The 17,307-nt window shown below is 44.8% G+C and overlaps 1 protein-coding gene across 1 annotated transcript in view; it reads left to right on the top strand.

Moving 5' to 3' along the window:
• The window catches only part of HID1 (HID1 domain containing), a 187,022-nt gene that overhangs the window by 93,736 nt on the left and 75,979 nt on the right, over positions 1-17,307 (top strand). The window contains exon 5 of the mRNA XM_069200104.1: positions 16,086-16,192. Coding sequence (XP_069056205.1) covers positions 16,086-16,192 — 107 coding nt within the window. The remainder of the gene's footprint in view (positions 1-16,085; positions 16,193-17,307) is intronic.

Here is a 17,307-nt window from a genome sequence, read left to right as displayed (position 1 = left end):
ATCGCTGCCAGCAAGGTACATCCAAACGTGCCAAGTTCGGTATTACAAAAGTACCAGGAGGGAGAAGATCCCGATTCTTTTTTCACGAACTTTGAAAGAGTAGCTTCCTCAGCTCAATGGCTGAAAATAGGTGGGGCCAATACATCGCTCCCCTCTTGACAGGCACGCTTCAATCCGCTTACCAGGCTGCCAATCCGGGTGGCACCACCCCATATTCTGAGATAAAGAAAAGTATTCTAGAGCGTGTGGGACATGATACTGAGTATTATAGGGCCACATTTCGCAAGGTCAAATGGGGACCCACCGAAGACCCACGTACCTATTATTACCGGGTGAAGGACCTGGGACTAAAATGGCTGGGACCCATAGGGACTGACCGTGAGGACGTTATCAAAGTCATTATCTTAGAACAGTACCTTGATTCCCTACCTCTCAGCACCCGAAACTGGATAAGGCAGCACCCTAAAATAGATACCGAGACAGCTGTTGACCTGGCATGTGCTTACCACAGGTCTGTAGATGTGAAACATCAACAACTCAGACCCCTGGGTAAAATGCCTATAGCTCCTCCCCATTTTTCACCTAGACGAACCGCTGAAGAACCAGGACCCTCCAGGGGTACCGAGAGAAGTCCCATGCAACAACCTCAATGTTTCAGTTGCGGGGAGTGGGGCCATATCACCCATGGATGTCCCAAAAAACATGAGGGTGTAGAGCCGATGGAAATAGGAGTTACTCGAGGGAGAGTCCTGTGCCTGGGGAAAAGTGATGTGTCCTTCAAACAACCCCTTCGGGTAAATGGACTTCCGGTCATGGCCTTGATTGACTCCGGATGTAGTCAGTCGGTAATCCGTCGTAGCATAATCAATCCTGTCAAACCTAGTGACGATAATTGGGTAACGATATGTTGCATTCATGGGGACCATGCTCAGTACCCCCTTTCGGTGGTGGAAGTAGAATGGAACACTCACCTTGACCTCCTCTCCATGGGGCTCATGGACAACTTAATAGAGGATTGTGTCATTGGGACTGATTACCAGAGGTTTAACGAGATCCTGGATCAAACACGGAAGCATAATCCTGTAGATGATTGGTGGGCCACTGCTCCTTTCTGGGATGACTCCATTGATAGCTCACCCGAAAGGAAAAAGTTAACGCGAAAAGAAAAGAGAGCAGAGAAACAGAGATTTTCAACTAAACAAGGTCGGAAGGAAGATGAGAAATTAGTGGCCAATATAGACAGCGCCCCCATATCTTTTAGAATGAGTCAACGCGAAGATCCTACCCTAGGGAATGCCTGGAAGAATGCCAAAAACGCCTCTACCGGAGAGGTAGGTCCCTACTTCTTAATACACAAGGACTTGCTATATAGAGTAACCACAACCGTAAATGGTGAGAAGAGACAGCTCGTAGTTCCTGAACCGTACAGAACCCAGGTACTCTTCCTAGCCCATAACCAACCGGGGGGAGGTCATTGTGGCCGGGAGAAAACCGAGGAATACTTACTGAGACGGTTTTACTGGCCCGGAGTATATGCGCATATCCGACGATATTGTGCCTACTGCCCAAAATGTCAACTTGTAGAACCGGGAGCCACTAGAAGAGCCCCGTTACGGCCATTACCTATTATCGATACCCCATTCAAACGAGTTGGTATGGATCTAGTTGGGCCTCTTCTACCATCCAGTAAAGGACACACCCATATTCTCGTCCTAGTCGATTATGCGAGTAGGTATCCCGAGGCGATTCCACTTACCAGTACCACCACTAAAACGGTTGCACAAGCCATGATCACATTTTTTTCCTGAGTTGGTTTCCCTGAAGAAATCCTTACTGACCAGGGGACACCGTTCGTATCTGGACTTATGAAACAGATATGTAAGTCCCTAGGCATCCTCCAGATAAAGACGTCAGTATATCACCCACAAACGAATGGTTTAGTGGAGCAATATAATCGCACTATCAAAACCCTCTTGAGGAAAATAGTGAGCGAGACGGGAAAAGACTGGGATCAGAAACTTCCCCTAGTATTGTATGCAATACGGACACATGAACAATCCTCTACCGGGCATAGCCCGTTTGAACTGGTATTTGGGCGACAACCCCGCAATTTACTAGATATGGCGGCGGAATTGTGGGAGGAGGAGAACAATGAGGAGAGACCCATCCTAGACTATATTCACAAATTAAAAACCCATCTCCAGACGGTATGGGAAGATGTAAGACATCATTTAGAGAAAGCCCAGGAAGACCAAAAAGGCTATTATGATCAAGGTACCAAACTGCGGGTACTACAACCCAACGATAAGGTAGTGATCCTACGACCCACCTCTGAACATAAGTTAATAGCCAAATGGCAAGGACCGTATCGGGTAGTAAAAGCAGTCACCCCGGTTACGTATTTGATTGAACTAAATAACCACCCGAGACGGACCCAAATTTATCACATCAATCTATTAAAGAAATGGGAAGACCCGGGAAATGACAACGACACACTTGCGAGGGGTTACCTGATCATACCGACAAACTCACTAGGGTTAGAACTGTACCCCACGTCCCAACCAGACCCCCAAAAACTCCCCAGTATCAATGAGTCCCTTTCTGAGATAGAGAAACGGCAGTTAATAAGGCTAATCCAAAGCTATGCCAGCTTCTTCTCTGAAATTCCGGGAAGAACTTCTTTGGTTCAACATCATATTCGAACACCTAAGGACCAAATTGTGCGCCTACGTCCCTATCGAATCCCCGAAGCTAGAAAGATCCTTATAGAGGGAGAGTTAACAAAGATGTTATCACTGGGAGTCATTGAAACATCCACAAGTCCATGGTGTTCTCCTGTAGTCTTAGTGCCGAAACCGGACGGTTCGGTCCACTTCTGTATCGATTTCCGAAAACTCAATGAGGTGTCACTCTTCGATACTTACCCCATTCCCCGGGTAGATGAAGTTTTAGAAAAAATCGGGCAGGCCCGTTTTATGTCCACTATTGACCTGACAAAGGGATATTGGCAGATTCCCTTAGCCCCATCAGACAAAGAGAAGACAGCATTCGTTACCCCTTAGGGGTTATATCAATTTACCGTCCTCCCATTTGGCCTTCATGGTGCCCCGGCGACATTCCAACGCTTGATGGATCGACTCATGAGGCCCTTCCATTACTTTACGGCCGCCTATCTCGACGACATTGTCATTTTTAGCCCTACCTGGCCAGAACACCTCCTCCATCTAGAGAAAGTGTTCTCAGCACTGGCAGCCGCAGGCCTTACTGCCAATCCAAAAAAATGTGTCCTAGGACAGACCCAGATTGCTTATCTTGGTTATGTCATCGGTAAGGGAGTGTTAAGTGCACAAAAAGATAAGGTAGACACCATTAGACAGATACCCCTCCCCAAAACTAAGAAGGAACTCCGTTCCTTTCTGGGGTTGGTAGGATACTACCGACGGTTCATACCACAGTATTCGACCATTACGGCCCCCCTTACTGACCTGTTAAAGAAGCAATACTCAAACACCCTTCCTCCTTTTTCTCCCTCGCAACTCCAAGGGTTTCACTGTCTCAAAGAAGCCCTTTCTACAGAACCTGTGTTAAGATGTCCTGATTTTTCCAGACCTTTTCATCTTTTTGCCGATGCCTCCAATGTCGGGTTAGGGGCCGTCTTAGCCCAGCCAGATGATCAGGGACATGATCACCCCATTGTATATATCAGTAGGAAGTTGTTACCTAGGGAAACGAACTATCCTACTATCGAGAAGGAATGCCTTGCCATAAAGTGGGCGATAGAATGTTTACAATACTATCTCCTGGGTCGTCCTTTCATCCTCTACACCGATCATGCACCCTTGACCTGGCTGGCATCCCATAAGGAAACCAATTCCCGAGTGTTGCGATGGTTCCTTGAATTGCAACCCTTTACCTTTCCGGTCCGTTACATTCCCGGGTCACGACAATGTCCCGTGACTTTCTCTCCCGCTGCCCAGACTCCACGGTCCTCTACCAGTCCTGTTCATGGGAAGGGGTATGTAGGCGGGCGTCACTCGCCTCGCCTAACAGAGTGCAACAATGGTGGATGGCGAACGCCTCCTCCGGCTCCCGCTCGTGTCGTCAAGGAGACGCGTGGGGGCGGAGACGACAATCAGCACCGGACTTCCGGGTTGCCGAGTGTCGTCAAAAGGAAGACGCCGCGATCGAGGACGGCGGGGAAAAGAAGGAGCAGGAGAGACGCCACGGAACCCCAGCGCCAGAGGAGAAGCCGAGGAAAGATCCTGACCGGGAGGAGACGACCGTACGCGGACCGACAAGCCGTGTTGCACCGGCGTCCCGTCCAGACTCTGACAAGCCGGAACGACCGAGGGAAGACAAGACAGCCTGCCACGGCCCAGGAGGGTCGTGGCTGCACAAGGTACGTGCCCTCTTCAGGGGCAACCACCATAAAGAGGGAAAAGGGGAGGCGGAGGGGGGAGGAGCAGAAGGGGGAGGAAATGGGAGGTTAAGAAGGGCTATCCAGGGGACAGGGATTGGGGAGCTATCAGGCACCTTCCCACCAGATCCTCTAGCCTCACAGAGCCCAGAACCGCCTACTCCCATAAGTTCCTAACTCCTCACTAAAACACCCCTTGTATAAATGTTTTCCTTGTGCACTTCGTATCCCCTCACACCTCCCCTGTACTAACTAATAAACTGAGAAACCAGAAAAAACCATCCCACTTACCTGGTGTGTCCTTTTTGTTCTTCCGAGAGAAATCGCGATACCCAGAGGAGGACACCAAAAGCTCACCACCTAAGAAGGAGAAAAAGAAAACCGTTAAAAGACCCCTAGAAACCCAGCGCTCACGCGAAGAGAAAATAAAGGAAGAAAAGAAGACCTACCATTATATTGTTTTTTTGCTCCATCTCTCCTATAACTCAAATAAATCACGTATAAACCCTGTCAAGGTTTTTTTTTAACTCTGCGTCCGTGTCCTCTGTAGCCCTGATCCAAACCCCACAGTGGTGTCAGAAGTGGGATGTTCGATTTCATACGGGGCATACAGAGGTAATACAACTATGGAGGACAAACCCAGCCTCGAGGACATGATCAAACAACTTGCGGAGGGTCAGCGCTGATCCAAACCCCACACTGGCCTAATTCAAACTCTAGGGTTTCAGGTTCAAAGCTCAACATTAATTAGTGATATTTTCACAGGAAGAATAATTTTTAGATCCTATCCAAATAATGGAATGCATAAAAATAATGATAAAAGTAAGATAGTCGATGCAGGATACCTTAATGAAAAAGTTGTTCTTCAGTGGTCATTGTGGAGGAGCTTATGTTGTAGAGGCATCAGGTTCAACCATATTCAGTAGATGGAGGAAAACAATCAATCTTCAGTGCTGCAGTAGGTTGGCCAACAGAAACAGAAATTATTCCATCTCACGTCTCTGGTTGACAGCACTCTATTAAGGAGCAGTGTTGCAGTTCTTTAACTTCTGACAAGTGGGCCATGGTACCCATCAGAACTGTTTAGTTAAAGTGCTGGAGGTGTTCTACACAGTCCTAATGAAAATCTAAATAACAGGTATAAGTTTAGGAAACTGCTGAAGATCATTGTGAAACAGTAATTCTAGAGATTGTAGATATACACACAGTTTCAGTCTTACACACTTACAAAAGGAGTATGCCAGACAATGTCTGTAGTTGGTAAAGGCCAGATAACATCACGGATATTTGCAGGGTATTAGGAGTTGGAATCGTGCAGAAAATACCAGCATAACATTATATAGCATTGTTGACAAAATACTTGTGACACTACATTTTAAATCAGCGCAATTATTGTGTTATGTAGTGCAATTAGATGATTAAACGTATAAACAACTTTGCTAACTAATCTGCTAAAACATACAACAGTTCTGATACATTTAGTGTCTGACTTTAGGTGTGTCTGCAGCAGAAGCTTTCATTAAGGTTGAATGTGTATGACCGTTTAATATCACTTATGACCCTATGGGAAATGTCATAGAGACTAAAACATATCGTTTTTTCATTTAAAGAAGGGAAGTGAGTTGTAGAGGGTATGTTTGATTGAACAACATATAAAATACTTTTCACATCTCAGGTGGGTGGGAAATAGATCTGGAATAGCTTTGTATGTATGGTTTAAAGGGCGTCTGCATCTGCAATATAGGGTGATGGAAATATGAAAAGACATTTTAGTGACTGCACATACTGCAAAAAATAGAAAGTGTAATGAAAATGGTGGTTCGTTCCACTTATGCACACACAACATCTCAATATTTCTACTGGGCTAAAAAGTAGTAGCAGAGAGGATAGTAAAACACACAAACTACACAGTTTGTTCATGGTGTAAGTATCAAACATCTGGTCACAAGTAGATTGCAGTACAATTATTTGAAACAGAAATCAAGTCACAACATACAGGACATGATCAAGAATGAAACATGGAAACTGTAGGGTAGATAGAAAGAAAGGGGTTATGTAGACCACATTGAGCACCTACGCTGAGCTATAGGGTGGATGAAAGATACAAGGAAATGCCTAATCACTGGAGGTATATTGTTGACCAGTTTGAATAAGCGCTTACAGGAAATGACAAGCCGTAGGGCTTGTTTGTGTATGTCAAAAGGAAGAAATACTGTGAATACAGTGAGACATATCCATGGGAAGTATGAGAGTCATGCTGTAAGAGTCAAACCGATTGTGGCTCATTTGTGATGCAGAATTAAATTTAAATACTGTAAGTCCGAGCATGTAGAAATAATTGGTACAGAGGTCAATGTTCTCAGAAAAAATGTTGTAGTAGGAGTTATGAAACATCATACCATTGAATGCCTATGATTCTGGTATTCCATTTACATGTTACCATTGCATGAGCATTTAATAGCATACATGCCATCACAGGTATTACATGTTACAAAATTACAGAGTGACGCAAATTCAAGGTGAGCTTGTGGTTTTGGGCTTAACTCAAATTCTGAAGGTTTTCCAAACACTGTTGCTGACTTTTCCAAAACATAAGAATACCATTAATATAAGAGTGCCAAGGACTAATGTTATTATTCTACTGGTGAATCTCTACATGTCATTATGAAAAAGCCATTTTCAAAATAACACCTTTACTCGAATAACATCTTTCTTAAGCAGTGTTACTTTAAATTACTGATGCACTTGTACCTTTGTTATGCACCTTCAGTGATATAGCTCACAGTCTCCTCATGTGTAGTGAAAACAAAAGGCATCTGTGCCATACCGCTTTCTCTTAGTTTCAGGTACATGTAATGTCTGCTCCTCCTGTCAGGGGCTGTCTGCAGTATTAAGAAACTGTTTCCTTCAGCATTCACTTTCTCCCGCCGCGTCTCAAAATAGATGTTGACTGGTCAGGCAACAACTAGGGTAACGCATCTGCTCAGTAGCTTTCCGGCAGAACTCTGCTGGACTGAGCCCATGCCCTGGAACGAAGCCATAATCACCACCGTATCACCCTCTTTATGATTTCTATTGGCTTTTAGATATGGCCATTAAAGAAAGCACAATGCAGTGCCTGCTGTGAGCCCCACTCGCAACACTCTAGCTGAGACTGCCGGGGAAGCTCCTTGGGAGCAACAAGATGCGTGAGTGAAAGATCCCTAGTCCCCCTCTGCCTGCTACATCCCTTTTAGGTTCTCCAAGAAGATACAGTCTCAGACCAAAGTGTTATACATGTCTTTCACCTTATAGTGTTTTGACCTCTTAGAAAGTATCTGGTTAAACGAAAGGTAATTTCCAATGTTTTCCATACCACCGAGGAGCCCACAGGAAGAGAGATAATACTGTGTTGCCCCTATTCTCTGCTCTCCCAAAAAAGAGCATATTCTTTGGTCTCTCTTGCAAGATCATGTGCCTTTTGGATGTTGTGATCCTTATGGGATGAGTTTGCACTAGCTGGGAAATTCTTGACAAGACGTCTGCAGTACAAGATATAATGTGCTCCTTAAATGTGTTGGAGATGAGGCTAGTCCGATACTGATTGTGTATTTTGTACTTCTATTTGAAAAACACCACCGGCACACTTTATCTGCAGAAAAACGAAGACGTCTTGTAGTCTTGTGTAGGGAATTCAAGGAGTGTGTACATGCACCATGCAGGAAGTGATTTCTCATTGGACAGATTATGTGTGAGGTGTTCATAACCATTCGGTAGACAGGAAAAACATACGAATAAAAAACCTGCGAGTGAGAGTTTTGTTGTTAAATTGTGTAGCCTGTTTAGTTTGCCACACCCGAGATAGAATTGTTTGAAATGTCTGGACTGTTAGGGTGTTCAGAAAAGTGTACAGTCTCAGCACCTACTTGATATTATTCTCCATACAGCTGTGCTCTCATTGGCTTAATCAGCACTTGAATTTGGTTTCATAGCTCCTAGGCACTCTGATATTGCTATCCTCAGCATGGATTGGGCATCTGTAAATGTTAAAAATGTCTGTATTGGGTTCCTTGGTTACCCTGTTGACAAATGGTTAACTCCACCTTTAAGGTCCTGTATTACGAACCTGCAACGTTGTTTAGGTCGAAATGGACATTTTGAAGCAGTCTAGAAGGGGTTCCAACTATATGGTTAAACTTCAGCAAAAGTAAAAGATTCTCCTTTTGGTAACTTAGCTGTGTCATGAAGATTGTAATTGTATTCATATAGCGCTTACTACCCCTGAAGAGGCTTCAAAGCACTTTTTGGCAAGTAGCACACTACTGTGGAACCCAAAAGGATTAGTGGTGGATTAGTGTAGGGAAATATAAGTATACTATTAGTTTTAGTTGTAAGGAAAATACGAGTCTGTTAGAAATGGGGTTTTTGGTTGGCTGTCAGGTTGCCCTCTGTCCAAGCAAGAACCCTCACTCTAGTCAGGGTAAGTCACACACAATCCAAAATCAGCCTGTGCTCACCCTCCGGTAGCTTGGCACGAGCAGTCAGGCTTAACTTAGAAGGCAATGTGTAAAGCATTTGTGCAATAAATCATACAACACCATAGCATAACACCACAAAAATACACCACACAGTGTTTAGAAAAATATATAATTTTTATCTGGGTATCTTCAGGTCAAAACGATCAAAGTTGCAATACGAATTTGTAAAGATATCACTGAAAAGTGATAGAAAGTGTCTTAAGTCTTTAGAAAGTAAACAAAGTCTCTTTCAAACACAAAGTACCTGGTTTCTGGTGGAAAATCTCCTCAGAGGGCCACAGGAGAAGAGGTGCGTGGAAAACTGGTGTGTGCGTCGATTTCTCCTCCGCACACACGGACTTGCGTCGTTATTTTCCACGCGGGGAGTCGTGCGTCGTTTTCCGGCGCGCGGACAGTTTCTTTATGTGGTTTGCGGGGAGTACCAGATGTCCCGGGTCTGTGCGTGGATTTTCCTGCTTGTTTTCCGGCTGCGCGTCGTTCTGCGGGGCTGCACGTCGAAGTTTTGATCTCACGGCAGGCGTCGCGTCGATTTCTCCTGCGGAGTCGGGTGGCGTTGTCCTTGCGAGGCCGTGCGTCAAAGTTTTGATCTCACGGCAGGCGTTGCGTCGATTTCTCCCGGGAAGTCGGGCGGCGTTGTCCTTGCGAGGCCGTGCGTCAAAGTTTCGGTCGTCCCGAAGACGTCGCGTCGATCAGCGTCGGTGTGCGGCGTTTTTCTTGCCGCGGAACAAGCTGTGCGTCGAAAAGTTCGGCGCACGGAGCGTCCAAGAGGAAGAGAGAAGTCTTTTTGGTCCTGAGACTTCAGGGAACAGGAGGCAAGCTCTATCCAAGCCCTTGGAGAGCACTTTTACAGCCAGACAAGAGTTCAGCAAGGCAGCAGGCCAACAGCAAGGCAGCAGTCCTTTGTAGAAAAGCAGACAGGTGAGTCCTTTGAGCAGCCAGGCAGTTCTTCTTGGCAGGATGTAGCTTCTGGTTCAGGTTTCTTCTCCAGCAAGTGTCTGATGAGGTAGGGCAGAGGCCCTGTTTTATACTAAGTTGTGCCTTTGAAGTGGGAGTGACTTCAAAGAGTGTCTAAGAAATGCACCAAGCCCCCTTTCAGTTCAATCCTGTCTGCCAGAGTACCAGTAGGGGGTGTGGCAGTCCTTTGTGTGAGGGCAGGCCCTCCACCCTCCCAGCCCAGGAAGACCCATTCAAAATGCAGATGTATGCAAGTGAGGCTGAGTACCCTGTGTTTGGGGTGTGTCTGAGTGAATGCACAAGGAGTTGTCAACTAAACCTAGCCAGACCTGGATTGAAGGGCACAACAAGATTTTAGTGCAAAGAAATGCTCACTTTCTAAAAGTTGCATTTCTAGGATAGTAATATTAAATCCGACTTCACCAGTCAGCAGGACCTTTTATTACCATTCTGGCCATACTAAATATCACCTTCCTGCTCCTTTCAGATCAGCAGCTGCCACTTCAACAATGTATGAGAGCAGCCCCAATGTTAGCCTATGAAGGGAGCAGGCCTCACAGTAGTGTAAAAACGAATTTAGGAGTTTTACACTACCAGGACATATAACCACACAAGTACATGTCCTGCCTTTTACCCACACCGCACCCTGCTCTACGGGTTACCTAGGGCACACATTAGGGGTGACTTATGTATAGAAAAAGGGGAGTTCTAGGCTTGGCAAGTACCTTTAAATGCCAAGTCGAAGTGGCAGTGAAACTGCACACACAGGCCTTGCAATGGCAGGCCTGAGACAAGGTTAAGGGGCTACTGAGGTGGGTGGCACAACCAGTGCTGCAGGCCCACTAGTAGCATTTAATCTACCTGCCCTAGGCACATGTAGTGCACTCTACCAGGGACTTACAAGTAAATTAAATAGTCAATCATGGATAAACCAATCAGTAGTACAATTTACACAGAGAGCATATGCACTTTAGCACTGGTTAGCAGTGGTAAAGTGCCCAGAGGTCAAAAGCCAACAACAACAGGTCAGAATAAATAGGAGGAAGGAGGCAAAAAGTTTGGGGATGTCCCCGTCAAAAAGCCAGGTCCAACAGAGTCCATTTGAGCAGTGGTCATGTGACTCTGTTAGCTGGATTGAATAGAATAATGGAGGGATAAAGAAGGGAAGAATCCAGAAGTGTTAATTGGGAGATTATATTAGTAAGGTTAGGTTTGGGATTAGTAATGGAGAGATGGAGGAGGGAAGAGACTGTAGAAAGGGATTAGGAAGATCATAGTAGTAAAATGAGGTCTGGTATGAGTCAAATGAGGGATTCATGAACATTTAGTAGGGTTTTTGAGAGATCATAGTAGTAAACTAAGGTTTGGGTTGAGCCCAGAAGGATAGAGGGTGGAAGAGTCTAGGAAGGGTTATGTTGAAGATCATAGTAGTAGAATGAGGTTTGGGATGAGCCAGAGAGTGCAGATAGAGGATAGATTGAGAGAGGTTTAGGGTGAGACAGAGTAGTGCATTGGTAAGTGATGTCTGGTACATTCTTTTTTTCTTGCATACTGAAACTGTTGCCCGTAATGTATAACTCGTTAGGATTTCATCTGGCAGCAGTGGTATTATACTGAGAAATCATTTCAAATAATATGTTTTTAGTGTTCCCATTATATTTGATTACTTATCAGGTTTCAAAAGAAAACTAGTTCCTGTTGGAAAATATTCAATTTAGGAGTTTAAAGTTGACCTGTTCAGACTGACAAAATGGCTCTTTCATCAGCTGATTTGACATGTAGTATATGTGCAGAAAAGACTTCCTTATGGCAGAGAGTATATATCTTTATCTAATTAACTAAATTGAAGTTCTCTATCAGTGAAGCATCTTACAAAACATGCCCAGTTTTTTATTTCCAAGGTTGCTTTACAGTCCCCCACCAATTAATTAATTCATCTAACTTTTAAAAATATTTTTCATGTCTCTTTTCAGTGGAAGGTCTACTGCTCATTTAGAAGGATGAAAGGCCACCACAGTAGCCATAGCGTAAAACATAAAACTGACAGGGAAGTGCAGGGCAGCTAGTGGAAGTCTTTACAAATGTTGTGTAGGGATTGATTGTATTCCTGTCACCCGTCATGGTCTCTTTGTTAGACTGTTGTGTTGGTGAGAGAGCAGAGAATTGATGAAAAGGCATATTTATTCTTTAGTTCTCAATTATCTGCTTTACAGCACAGAAGCCTCCTCTCCCTCACCCTCAGTGAGTGGGCACTGGACCCCTGTTATGGCAGTCTTACTGTGAAACAGAATGTGGAGCGATTTTTCCTTTCTAGTCGTGGGGCCCAGGTCACCATTGTTGCACACGAAACAGGGCCCAAGCAACAGAGAAGGGGGTTAGGGGCTAAATGTGATTTTTTTATTGTTATTTTTTATACAAAGTGGCAGAAAGTCTGGCCTAGAAGTAATGGCTCTGTTGAGTGGGCCAAGTAGACAGCCTGCTTTGCAGAGCTGTAGACATCATTGGTGTTGTAGCTGCATTAGAGGCCCAGGGCATACTTCCTTTGTGAGTGTTTCTTTGAATCATGGAGCAATGGCCCAAGGGAGGAAAAAGGAAGCAGAGGAGACAACTTGATTGGGAATCTGGGAGATGAGAGGGATGTCATGTGAGATGGGAGCCCATGTTGTTAACAAAGGTCAGAGGGGACAGCAACGCAGTAGCTATCATTAGTGAAACAAGTGTAGTAGTAAGCTTCTGGCTAGGGGCCCACTGCATCACAGTTATCAAGTTTTTGCTATAAGAAATGTGCATGGGGGCTTATTTTTCCTGCTAGCACTAGGGCAGATGGCTCCCTGGGAGCACAAAAAGTGGGGCAGCATTCAGTAGCTCATTGTAGGAACCGCCATGAAAAAGCTGGCGGAAAGGGGAGTTGCAGGCCCCTTGGGGCCCCTGCACTGCCCATGCCTTAGGGATGGGCAGTGCAGTGGCACCCTGGCACAGCCCCATGAAGCTTTTCACTGTCTGCATAGCAGACAGTGAAATGCGCGACGGGTGCAACTGCACCCGTCTCACCGCCGGAACACCGCCGGCTCCATTTGGAGCCGGCTCCCATGTTGCAGCCGTCATCCCCTCTGGGCCGGCGGGATGTCGAAATGGCCACTGCAGGAGTGCGGCCGCGCGGCGGTTACAACTTGGTGGGCGGCGGTTGCTGCCCACCAAAGTTGTAATGTGGGGTTATATCCTTATGAACCTGTAATAAGGCAGGTGGAATATCCACCACATTTGTGACTGAGTGCTCATCTCCGCAATATCTAAATCAGATGCTATATGTTTTTCATAGCATTGCCTTGTGCAATAGAAAAGACAACACACAGAAATATCAGCCTCAGTCCCTGTAATAAATATGGCGATGAATAAAGTAAAAATAGGAGACAGACAGTCCTGTCTCAGGTCCAGAGAAGGAGGGTTGGGGTCACAGACATTTGATGATCTTACTAAGCTGCCCAATTAAGGTTCTTAACAGAAAGGGCATGAAGGGAAACCAACAAAGCCTGGTGCTTGATAGACCACACCATTCCTCATATACCACTATTGTAGATGCACTAGTTGCATAGGAAATGTCAGGCTACTAACCTCTACTTTTCCCCAATTAATAGGCAGAGATGTAGGCTAGGGACCAGTCTGTAGTCAGAAAGGAAAGGGCTTACGTAATTTCCATTTCTCTTTATGGCACTCGAGGATAATTTCAAATTGTCCTTGGATATGGAAAGTTCAAACTTAAGGACATGGAGACAGGAAGGATGCTGAATTAACTGGGGCTTGTTCCTCAAAGGCATAGTTCAAGCATTACTACAGATAAATGAAGACTTTAGGCTTCACAAACTGGAATGTTTCCATATCAATGAAGGGAGGCACTGCAGAAGGAATCCACTTTTGAAGACTTGGTCAACAAGGTGACTGATCCCTTCGAGAGATGCCTTCTGCAAGGGAACACCTCAAAATAAACTATTTCCACAGGCTCATTACAAGGCTGGAAGTGGGAAGGAAAATTAAATTTCAGGAATCCTGGAAAAAGGAATTGGGGATTCAGCTAGATCTAGATCAGTAGGCAGACATCATGATGAGGGCTAACAACTTTGAAACACACACAATTAGCCTTTAGAAAGTTGACAGAATACAATGTATACCAGATAAATTACACACGTCAGACCATGCCAGGCAGTCGTTGGAGGGAGTATTTTAACATGGGCACCCTATTACTTATTTTATGATCGTGCCCCAAGAGTAAGCATTTCTTGGAGAAAATCTAGAGAGTTGCAGAGGAAACAACAGAATCAACAATAAAGACATGTGTGGAGGTGATCCTGTTGGGATTTTGGCAAGTCATTTTATCCACTAAATAATAGGAATGGCGAGATCATATCTCAGTTCTCTAGGCAGCAAACTAAAAACTAATAGCAGACTGGGACACACAGTTTATACCCATGGAAGTTATTTGGCTTCAAAAGGTATGGGAGTTCTGGCTATGGGGAAACTCTTGCGGATGACAAAGGTAAAAGAAAAGATGCTATGGAAACAGTAGCAGCCAATGATCCCTTGTATGACAAGAGACATCAGAGAAATAAAAAGCCCCAGAGACTCCAAGAAATAAACATATGAGAAGAAGCACTTGCAGACCAAGAGTTTAACATACTGGGGAATGGAAATGACAGGTTAGGCACGAGAACTGATCGGAAAGGTGAAGAAAGAAGTGATATCCTACCCAAAAATGTAAATATAGGGGAAAGCGAAACATTGTTTTTGGCTGTTTCAAGGGGGCTGGAATAGAACGGGTACATGTCACTGGATGCCGAAAAGCAACAAGGTTATACATATTCTCTCTGGAAATTCAGATCTGACCCATTCAGCCTCCAGTGTTAAGGACATGTAATGCATCAAAAGAGAAAAATAACTGAGATATCAATTTTTCTACTTCTTTCTAGGGCCCCTCTGTTGAAGCAATACTAAGCTGTTCCCTTCAAAAGAGGAGGCACAATTAGACAGTGATCAGAGGATAAAAAGAAAAAGAACGCACCAATTTCTTTGTTGTTGTTAAAGGGCGGACAGGTGGGGGTGGTGCAAAAGTAACACAGGCATCTGGAAGGGACACAAAGGGAGCAGGGGGAGAGGAGGCAACAAAGAGGACATGGGGGCGGGAGAAAAGTAAATGGACATTAGAACAACATGTTGCGGGCAGGAAAGGAAACTGGCGAGAGTGAGCAACATGGTTGTGGGGAAGCAACATTGGGGTGAGCACATGAGGGCAAGTGCACCAGGAAGGGGGCAAGGGGAGGACCACATGAGCGAGAGAGAAAAGTGCAGAGAGAGGACAAGAAGCACACAAGGGAGACAACTGGAAAACACATGCACTCTTATGGAGTGCTTTAGACAAAAGAAAAAAGTAGGTCCCTAAAAGTGAGCAGAAGAACTGCAGAAGCCAGCCAATCAAAAAGATAGCAAAGAGCTGGCGTCCATGGGAGGAACAGGCCCAAGATGGACAGGGCAAGCCATTGAATAAGAAGCAGGCAAATGAGTGACGGTAAAGACAACAAATGGTAAGCAGTGGGGCAAGCCACTCTATTTTTAGTAAGCCCACAATATGTATTTTGCGACCTGGCAGTTTGAGTTGTTTTATGGGTTCAACCGTAAAAGTGTGCCCGAATCATCCTCGTTTTGTTGGAAGAAACCTCAGGCATGTAAGTGTGTAGATGATACCATTACTTGAGAACCAGTGTTCTTGGTAAGGTATTTGTTCTTCTTTACATAACCATGGTAATGGCTTCTGCCCTCTGTATCAAGGAAGCTTCCTTCTGTCTTTTTAATATGTCTAACTGCATCACTCCAGAAGACTGCAGATTTTCCCCTCAAAATTCTGGGTAAGCTATTGATTACACTCATCTATCAGCCTTATATGAACCCCCTAGGCTTTCTCCCAGTTTCACCAATAGTGCCGGGTGCTTTCTCTCCCATTAACCAGGAAGTCTTTTTGGAAGTTACAGCTGCTTTTGGATCCACACCGCCCAGTGATGGATCTAAAGTTGAAGCAAGCAAACTCACAACCTGACACCCGATGTTTGAGTAGTTTGAACACAATTAGGTATTTACTGTAAAAGGCCTTGTTAGTGTATGAATACTTTCATGCTCTTTATGCTATGTCTAACATATGACCCTCCCCACAGGACACAGCAGAAGATATCCACTCCATTGATAGCTGCGAATACATCTGGCAGGCCGGCGTTGGATTTGCACATTCCCCTCAGCCCAACTATGCCCATGACCTCAATAGGTAAGAACGAGGTCCATACTCATACTGAGCCTCCTGCTTTGAGGGATAGTTAGGTGTATGTTTGTGTTTGTGTTTGTGTGTGGATGTGTGTGTATGTGTGTTTAGGCTATAAGGGTGTTTCCCTCTGTATTTCTAAGTGTGTGAATTTCTGTATGCATGCGGTGTCATCATAGGTGTTTGTATGTGATGGGAGGGTCAGGTGTGTGTATGTGACAGGAGGTCAAGCGTTTGAGTGTGGGATATAGGGTGAAGTGTAAGAGAAGAATTCTTGGTGATAATATCATAAATCCAGCTTAGTGTATTTATTTTAGTAGTAACAATACTTGCTAATCTGAAGGTCCGCCTATTGATGTGTGCTATATACGTATAAGCACCTCATTCTCTTAATGTTTCAGCTGACACCACAATACAGGTAAGGAAAAGGCTTATTTCAGGGATCCCTTCCCTTTCCACTATGCAGAATCCTGAAGCAACATTCTTTGCAAAATGTTGAGTTGTAGTAATTCTCATAGGAACCTATTTTCTTCTTCTACAGACGCAAAGTGATAACAGTGTCAAATGTAAATCATCATCACATGTCTCCACGCTTCAGCAATCTCAGTTACACCAGTAGTTGACTGTTGTATCTGGAACCTTGTGTCCCCTGCAAAACTTTTATCTCTGCAATGGTTTGCAGCACACACTGTTACTCATGAGTAAAGTCCTACGTGTTGCTGCCCAGACCACAGGGAAACCTTGTTGGGGTTTAACTTGTTAATTTAAATTGGCCAAACATATTGAAGAAACTTGCAGTCCGTCTGTGAATGCCAGTGAAGCTCCATGAGGATGGGGACAATGTTATCATATTTGCTTCAAGACCTGGATGAGAAGTGCTCCTGAGTGTGGGTTGCTCCTAGAGGATGCCAGTGTGGAGTCTGGCAGGCCATGAAGTGGGTCAGTACATCCATCCAGGTGCAAGAGTCTGAGGGTTTAAACAGCAGTTCTGAAGTGGTTTTATGAACGCAACAGTTTTGTTTCCTTTGCAAGAGAGAGCTGGCACAGGCTGCCTTCATTTTTGACAGTGTATTTGGTGAGGTGGGCTTGGTGTTCTGGCTGAATCCAAGTATAAGTTGGTG

The sequence above is a fragment of the Pleurodeles waltl genome, chromosome 7 (genome assembly GCF_031143425.1).
Source record: "Pleurodeles waltl isolate 20211129_DDA chromosome 7, aPleWal1.hap1.20221129, whole genome shotgun sequence".
Classification (NCBI taxonomy): domain Eukaryota; kingdom Metazoa; phylum Chordata; class Amphibia; order Caudata; family Salamandridae; genus Pleurodeles; species Pleurodeles waltl.
This window is presented reverse-complemented; position numbering and strand designations above follow the sequence as displayed.